The sequence below is a fragment of the Oncorhynchus clarkii genome, chromosome 16 (assembly GCF_045791955.1).
Source record: "Oncorhynchus clarkii lewisi isolate Uvic-CL-2024 chromosome 16, UVic_Ocla_1.0, whole genome shotgun sequence".
NCBI classification, from domain to species: Eukaryota; Metazoa; Chordata; class Actinopteri; order Salmoniformes; family Salmonidae; genus Oncorhynchus; species Oncorhynchus clarkii.
This window is the reverse complement of record NC_092162.1, coordinates 73,250,912-73,259,768: the sequence shown is the minus strand read 5'-3', so window position 1 is coordinate 73,259,768 and position 8,857 is coordinate 73,250,912. Positions and strand designations below refer to the sequence as shown.

Below are 8,857 nucleotides of genomic sequence, written 5' to 3'. Positions count from 1 at the left end.
TGCTAACGTTATCCCTGCCATCCTGCTAACGTTCCTGGCTACTCTTAGCAAGCAAGTAGCAAACCTACACAAGCTACCGGGGAATCCACACCTGCTTACTTTTTATTTTTCTTTCACCTCAGTAGCCAGATTCCGCTCTGGTCTGATGGAAGTGTTGCTGCCGCGTCGGCTCTCCACAACAGCAGAGTTTCATCCCTGAAGGGGTCTCCCCATTCCCTGGAGGATGGAGCTGTTCTCGACCCAACCAACCAGCCATGGAGATACGTCACTCGCCATGGAAGTCGAAGAAAGCATCCTCTGGCAACGGGAGTCTCCTTGGAGATGTTGAGCCCGGACCTGACACAGACCAGAAACAGCTTTTCCACTCTGGAACCAGAGGTTCCGGCGCCTTCTTCCTCGGGGGCTTCCCATTCATCCTCTGTCCTGACTCCCTCTCCGTTGGCTTCTACCTCGGGTTCAGATCATCAGAGCTCCCACCCTCATCAAACCCACATCATTGCATAGTGCTGAAAATACACGAGAGTTCCGGTTGCCTTGTTTTAAATTAACAAAGTTAACCATTTTCACTCTAGTGTCCAAAACGTCTTTCCAGCTGTCAGACATTCCCAGCAAGAGCCTCTCGTACCCAAGAACCTCTAGGTGGATGCTGCAGTGTACCCAAGAGCCTCTGGGTGGATGCTGCAGTGTACCCAAGAGCCTCTCGGTGGAGGCTGCAGTGTACCCAAGAGCCTCTCTGTGGATGCTGCAGTGTACCCAAGAGCCTCTCTGTGGATGCTGCAGTGTACCCAAGAGCCTCTTGGTGGATGCTGCAATGTACCCAAGAGCCTCTCTGTGGATGCTGCAGTGTACCCAAGTGGTGTCGGAGCAACTGCTTGCACGTGCGTTACCACTCCACTATGTCTCCCTGTCATGGCTTTTCCGGCATCAGTACAGATACCAACATGAGCAGCAGCTACGTTTGGCTACATACAGACCATTAGTGGAAGTCCCGTGAGAGAGTAACAGGTTAATGTGATTGGATGTTAATTATTTGACTAGGCTACCTGTATTTGACATTGTGTTGTTATTCCGCTGAACACTAGATGGTTTTATTTTAGGCAGTGAAACGAGGCTACTCAGGCGAGAAGAGAAAAAAAAATCCCAAATGTATAGCCCCGTTGGAAAATATAATTGGACTGTTTGAAAATGTGAATCACATTTTTTGGTTTGGCGTACCCTCGACGGCATTGTGCATACCCCAGTTTGGGAATACCTTCTCTACAGGAATGACGGAGTCCATCCAAATCAGCTTGGCTCCTGGACTCCTGTCCACACATTTCAAGACTTCATTAAAACAATGACCAAAGACCAGCTCCGCTAATCCCTACCATTGTGACAATGAGGCTTCATGATCCTAGGAGCGTTGGCAAACACAATGTAAGTAACTTAATTTATGTACCCCTAATTGCACCGAAAACATCTGTTTATCCTACAGCTATTGTAAGCAGTAATCATGCGCCTATAAACCAGAGTTACACTGTTAGTTACACTGTTCGCACTGAGGCGGTGTGCAATAGTAGGAAGACCACTTTATGCAGCTCACCCTGCACTATCAGTTCCAATGTAAATAACATGACTAAGTCTACCTCTGATAAGCTTCCCAGTAAAGCATTAAAAACAATCAAGCAACCCAGAAAAGTGCTAAAAAGAAATAGCCCATGTGAACATACGCAGCCTGAGAAACAAGGTCAACATTTAAATTGGAACGGATAGCAACAGCGTCAGCGCCGGGTAACATAAGGACATAACGACAATCAATACAGCAGCGGGAACAGAGACTGGGGAACTGACAATATAGGAGAGGTAATGAAACAGGTGATTGAGTCCAGGTGAGGCCAATAATTTGCTGATGCACGTGACGAGGGAAGCAGGTGTGCATAATGATGATGATGGCAGGAGTGCGCAGTGCTGGGCAGAGAGAGGAATCAGGCATGATACAAGAGTAGCTAAAATGGGGAGAAGTCTGTCCATAATAAAGCGCTGCTCTGCCTTCTTAACAGCACTATCAACAAGACAGGTCCTACAGGCCCTAGTCTCTACCTTCTTAACAGCACTATCAACAAGGCAGGTCCTACAGGCCCTAGTTTCTACCCTCTTAACAACACTATCAACAAGGCAGGTCCTACAGGCCCTAGTTTCTACCTTCTTAACAACACTATCAACAAGGCAGGTCCTACAGGCCCTAGTTTCTACCCTCTTAACAACACTATCAACAAGGCAGGTCCTACAGGCCCTAGTTTCTACCTTCTTAACAACACTAGCAACAAGGCAGGTCCTACAGGCCCTAGTTTCTACCCTCTTAACAACACTATCAACAAGGCAGGTCCTACAGGCCCTAGTTTCTACCTTCTTAACAACACTATCAACAAGGCAGGTCCTACAGGCCCTAGTTTCTACCTTCTTAACAACACTAGCAACAAGGCAGGTCCTACAGGCCCTAGTTTCTACCTTCTTAACAGCACTGTCCATAAGGCAGGTCCTACAGGCCCTAGTTTCTACCTTCTTAACAACACTATCAACAAGGCAGGTCCTACAGGCCCTAGTTTCTACCTTCTTAACAACACTAGCAACAAGGCAGGTCCTACAGGCCCTAGTTTCTACCTTCTTAACAACACTATCAACAAGGCAGGTCCTACAGGCCCTAGTTTCTACCTTCTTAACAACACTATCAACAAGGCAGGTCCTACAGGCCCTAGTTTCTACCTTCATACCAACACTATCAACAAGGCAGGTCCTACAGGCCCTAGTTTCTACCTTCTTAACAACACTATCAACAAGGCAGGTCCCACAGGCCCTAGTTTCTACCTTCTTAACAACACTAGCAACAAGGCAGGTCCTACAGGCCCTAGTTTCTACCTTCTTAACAGCACTGTCCATAAGGCAGGTCCTACAGGCCCTAGTTTCTACCTTCTTAACAACACTATCAACAAGGCAGGTCCTACAGGCCCTAGTTTCTACCATCTTAACAACACTATCAACAAGGCAGATCCTACAGGCCCTAGTCTCTACCTTCTTAACAACACTATCAACAAGGCAGGTCCTACGGGCCCTAGTTTCTACCTTCTTAACAGCACTATCAACAAGGCAGGTCCTACAGGCCCTAGTTTCTACCATCTTAACAACACTAGCAACAAGGCAGGTCCTACAGGCCCTAGTTCCTACCTTCTTAACAACACTAGCAACAAGGCAAGTCCTTACAGGCCCTAGTTTCTACCTTCTTAACAACACTATCAACAAGGCAGGACCTTACAGGCCTTGTCGCACCTGGACTGTTTGCAGTTATAGGTAACCAGATCGTGACTTACAACTAAGTTACTAAGTCTTTGACAACACTGTGTTGTTGTTATGTTGGTAATGTTAAAACTCATGCTTCCTACCCTTTAAAAATATGACTTCCCACTATTGGCTCACACATAAACAGTTCAGAACCATGGACAGCAGCACCCTGGTCAGGCAGTGGGGAAATTCATTATTAAACGAAAACAAATATCAGAAAGATACCAGCTTAGTAAAGGCAGAAAATAGTTTCCAAAAACAAATGTGTATCATCTGGTTCTCCTCCACGTCTAAGAACCATAAACAAAGACATTTATTTGATTATTAGTATTTATCTACAAGTCTATGTATGTGTATGATCCAGTCTGATGGTCGTGGCAACTCGTGTTGTGTGTCTTTTGCTTATCACATGCCATCTTGAGCAGTTCCCGTATCCTTCTCCTCCCTCCACCGAGGACGGTCGGTCCCCCCCCCCTCCCGTTCCGCAATTCCTCATACCAACGAGCAAGGCAGACAAGATGGACATTGTGAATCAGGTAGGGGCTCTGAACATCTAGAAAAATAACTGACATCTACTCTGTTTAAATTCCAACTGTTACACGTATGATGAATAGGCGGTGAGGGGCGTTCCTAGATCCTTATCTGGGATATTAGATTTGTCTGGTAAAACCGAGGAAAGCCCCGTTATGCTGCGTCGCGATATGTTGAATGATATACCTGACATCCATGATTACTGAGAGGATGGATGGTTATGCATGTCTGTGTTAAATCAGGGGGGAAATGTATCTTGTGATTATACCGGTTAAATTATTAGAAGACAACATATTTCCCCCTCAACAAAATATATTATGACAAATACACCCATTCGTGGTCTATGAAAGACGATGATATGAGCTGTTTGCCCATAATATAAATGTACGCACAAATGTGGACCATATAAATTATGGAACGAAATATGTTTGTTTATCCATGGTCCAAATATGTATTGGCTCATACGGGTGAAAAAAACAACACATTTTTCCTGCAATCCTGGAATTACACGATCTTCTAATAAAGCGGCTCTGTGCAGTTGTCATTTCTGAGATTGCGTTGTAAAATGTCAGCTCAATTTCATTCCCTATATTAATAGTGTTCCATGGATAGCATCACCGGGGAAGACAAGACAGAAAATAAAAGCCCATTTTACAACCTATGTGTTGTGATAATTGCGTTGTTTGCTCTATAACCTGTTAGTTCATATGCCTTGATGTAACAGTACTCTTCTTGCGTTGTGTACAATCAGTCATCGACACGGAACTCCAACATGTAGCACCAGTCATGTAGATTTATTCTGTTAGGAACGGCACAAAATTGCACGTCATGCAATGCACGTCTCACCATCCAACTCTGCACTCACGCACGCTGCTTGTTCACTGGTAAAACTCACCCTACTTATATCAGATATACATTAGAATTGCAATTAAACAGGTAACACAAAAGTAATCGTTTATCTGTGAAGAGCCTCAGCCAGAGAAATCATACATTTCGATAATAAAACGTTCTAGTGGCGCCCTCTTGTGGCGAAATGCGATATCGCCATAAACTGCACCAGCAACGTCTTATCTGATTATTCAACAGCAACCACGGCGAAGTTCTGAAATGGAAATCCAGCGAAGGATGATCCGATCCAGAAGAACGGTCACGGCACCACTGTAACAGTATAACCGTCCCCTCGCCCATACCCGGGCGCGAACCAGGGACCCTCTGCACACATCAACAACAGTCACCCACGAAGCATCGTTACCCATCGCTCCACAAAAGCCGCGGCCCTTGCAGAGCAAAAGGGAACCACTACTTCAAGGTCTCAGAGCAAGTGACATCACCGATTGAAATGCTATTTAGCGCGCACCGCTAACTAAGCTAGCCGTTTCACATCCGTTACACTGACACCCTGATATATACTGTAGTCCTAAAGGCAGAGACAATAAGAAGACACAGTGGCAGGATAAATTCAACCACATCTTTGTTTCATCACAAAACCCCAAAGTCCTCAAAGCATATTGTATGTAACAAACAGTTACATGACCTACAGCATGGCCAAGCAACTGAATGTTTATAACATGTTCGGACTACTAAAATTCGATTAGAACGACAGAGAGTTACCACAACTCAGAAACAGGAGCTGCCTCCACTAGTTCATCACTATTTCAACTTTTAACATGTCAACATCATCAAATTACTTATGCTTATTCTAACGCAGGGACAACTAAAAGATATCAAAAACTATTTAGCCCAATCAAGGTAAGCTAAATAGGACGTGACTGTCCATGGTTCTGATTTCTGTGTGCGTGCGTGCGTTTGTGCAAGTAGAAAAACATGTTGACCCACCCTACTTGTAGAGAAACACCAATGACATCCTCCTCTCTTTCATGTTGACGAAACAGTCTGTGACTCTGTCATACAGTACATGCTTTTATCTTTTGTTGTCCTAGGCTACCGGGCTAAAATGCTGGCTCGCTAGTTTTACTTCCTTTCAAGGGCAACGTTATCTAGATAACATTATCCTTCTACATCTAGCTACATGTTGAACTTCCCACCTCTCAGGCCAGGGGCACAACAATGTATGAATGAATGTTTAGATCAGAATCACAGTTAAAAGCATTGGGCAGTACTGAGAATTAAAGGGAAACTCCACCCAAAAAGTATATTTTGGTTATTAGTCCATTGTTGTCATAGTCCCACATTTTTTTTTCCTTGTCTGCAGTCAAGATTGCAAGATGTGTAACTTTAAGAATACAGAAATGATCCTGCTTGGTGCATTTTAATCATATGAAGTGGTGTTTCCATCACATGATGCAACATGCTGGATGATTTCTGTATTTTGTAAGTTACATGTCTTGAAAGTTTCGGGGAGTGGAATTTTCTTTTAAGTAAAACCACAAGTCCAAATTCCTATCTCCATCCATGACTAATTTAGGGAAGGGACAATTTTAGCTAGCTAGCTAGCCACAGGCCGACAACAGCACAATGAGATGCAACAATTCAAGTTGTTTCTGTCAATGACATATTGCTCTCAATGCGATGTGAGCGGAGTGAAGCCAAATCCAAGCTGGCTTCCCTTGATACGTTTCTTTGGTGCGCCAGAACCATTCACAGTTGAGCTTACTCAGTTTAGCTCAATGCTGATTGGCTATTATTTAAAAAATATATATATTAATCAAGGGAGGCCAAAATGCTCTCTGGCTTCCCTTGCACTCAATGCTACGGGCAGCAACAATGTCATACTCTTTTTGACCAGACGGCATCAGATAGATGGCCTTCACATACAGAGACAGAGGGGCGCTGTTTCGCTCACACAGATGCTTTCTCCGGGGAGATGCTGTACATTCTGCTTCTTGCGAATTGAAGGATAATGATTAAACACAGAGAGACGAAAGATACAATCATTCATTATTTGTGTGTGTGGGAGGGGGGGGGGACAACAATGAATACACGGCACTGCCCTATGCATGGCTCCTATACATGGCTCCCATACATGGCTCCTATACATGGCTCCTATACATGGCTCCTATACATGGCTCCTATACATGGCCAATAGGGAAATATAATCACACCCCAAGCCGACCCCACAGACACTAAATTAAACAGTACATGGCAGACCATCCAGAACTGACTCTGCCAGATGCAGCAGTCTTGTAATTGCGAACACGGGGCACTACCTAGTGACTCTCCCCTGTCTCATCACCCTGTGTGATATACGAGCAGCAGTGCCTAGTGACCCTCCCCTGTCTCATCACCCTGTGTGATATACTAGCAGCAGTGCCTAGTGACCCTCCCCTGTCTCATCACCCTGTGTGTTATACTACCCCTGTCTCATCACCCTGTGTGTTAAACTACCCCTGTCTCATCACCCTGTGTGTTATACTACCCCTGTCTCATCACCCTGTGTGTTATACTAGCAGCAGTACCTAGTGACCCTCCCCTGTCTCATCACCCTGTGTGTTATACTAGCAGCAGTACCTAGTGACCCTCGCCTGTCTCATCACCCTGTGTGTTATACTAGCAGCAGTGCCTAGTGACCCTCCCCTGTCTCATCACCCTGTGTGTTATACTAGCAGCAGTACCTAGTGACCCTCCCCTGTCTCATCACCCTGTGTGTTATACTAGCAGCAGTACCTAGTGACCCTCCCCTGTCTCATCACCCTGTGTGTTATACTAGCAGCAGTGCCTAGTGACCCTCCCCTGTCTCATCACCCTGTGTGTTATACTAGCAGCAGTGCCTAGTGACCCTCCCCTGTCCCATCACCCTGTGTGTTATACTAGCAGCAGTGTCTAGGGACCCTCCCCTGTCTCATCACCCTGTGTGTTATACTAGCAGCAGTGCCTAGTGACCCTCCCCTGTCTCATCACCCTGTGTGTTTTACTACCCCTGTCTCATCACCCTGTGTGTTATACTAGCAGCAGTACCTAGTGACCCTCCCCTGTCTCATCACCCTGTGCATTATACTAGCAGCAGTACCTAGTGACCCTCCCCTGTCTCATCACCCTGTGTGTTATACTAGCAGCAGTGCCTAGTGACCCTCCCCTGTCTCATCACCCTGTGTGTTATACTAGCAGCAGTGCCTAGTGACCCTCCCCTGTCTCATCACCCTGTGTGTTATACTAGCAGCAGTACCTAGTGACTCTCCCCTGTCCCATCACCCTGTGTGTTATACTAGCAGCAGTGCCTTGTGACTCTCCCCTGTCCCATCACCCTGTGCATTATACTAGCAGCAGTACCTAGTGACCCTCCCCTGTCTCATCACCCTGTGTGTTATACTAGCAGCAGTGCCTAGTGACCCTCCCCTGTCTCATCACCCTGTGTGTTATACTAGCAGCAGTGCCTAGTGACCCTCCCCTGTCTCATCACCCTGTGTGTTATACTAGCAGCAGTGCCTAGTGACCCTCCCCTGTCTCATCACCCTGTGTGTTATACTAGCAGCAGTGCCTAGTGACCCTCCCCTGTCTCATCACCCTGTGTGTTATACTAGCAGCAGTACCTAGTGACCCTCCCCTGTCTCATAAAGCACTGAACACAGGCCTCTGTTGCTCTTCAGAAGCAGAAGGAGGTAGTGGAAACAACTCAGAGGAGACGGACCCGTAGGACTTTCGGGGCGAGGGACACATTTGGACGCAAGCTCACCTTCGAGTCCCGGTCTGAGACGACATATACCTTTCTAGAAACAGCACAACCGGGGTCCCCGGTGAGGCTCCCTACAATTCCCAAATGACACGCAGGGAGGGACACCTTCCAGGGATAGTTTAACATGAGGAATGTCCTCCCCTGCTTCACAAGCTCCTGTAAGGATGTCCCTCGCAGAGAACTGAAAAGGAACGAGTCCTTTATCTTGCCACTTATCCTCAAACAGCCCAGTCATGGAGGGAGAACTTGCAGGCCGAATTCTAGCAAAAACATTCAGAGGTAAATCTCTAGCTATCTGATTGGCCCTCCCAGGGGCCAGGCCCATAGGAAACAAATCTCCGTCATCGCTTGCAAAAACCTGCCTGTGGGGACCTGGGACAA

General features: G+C 46.2%; 1 protein-coding gene across 1 annotated transcript in view; it reads left to right on the top strand.

Moving 5' to 3' along the window:
* Window positions 1-254: 254 nt before the first annotated feature.
* LOC139367393 (synaptophysin-like) overlaps window positions 255-8,857 on the top strand; it is a 46,476-nt gene continuing 37,873 nt past the window's right edge. Inside the window, exons 1-3 of the mRNA XM_071105588.1 lie at window positions 255-437; window positions 593-703; window positions 8,391-8,537. Of these exons, the coding sequence (XP_070961689.1) occupies window positions 255-437; window positions 593-703; window positions 8,391-8,537 (441 nt within the window). The remainder of the gene's footprint in view (window positions 438-592; window positions 704-8,390; window positions 8,538-8,857) is intronic.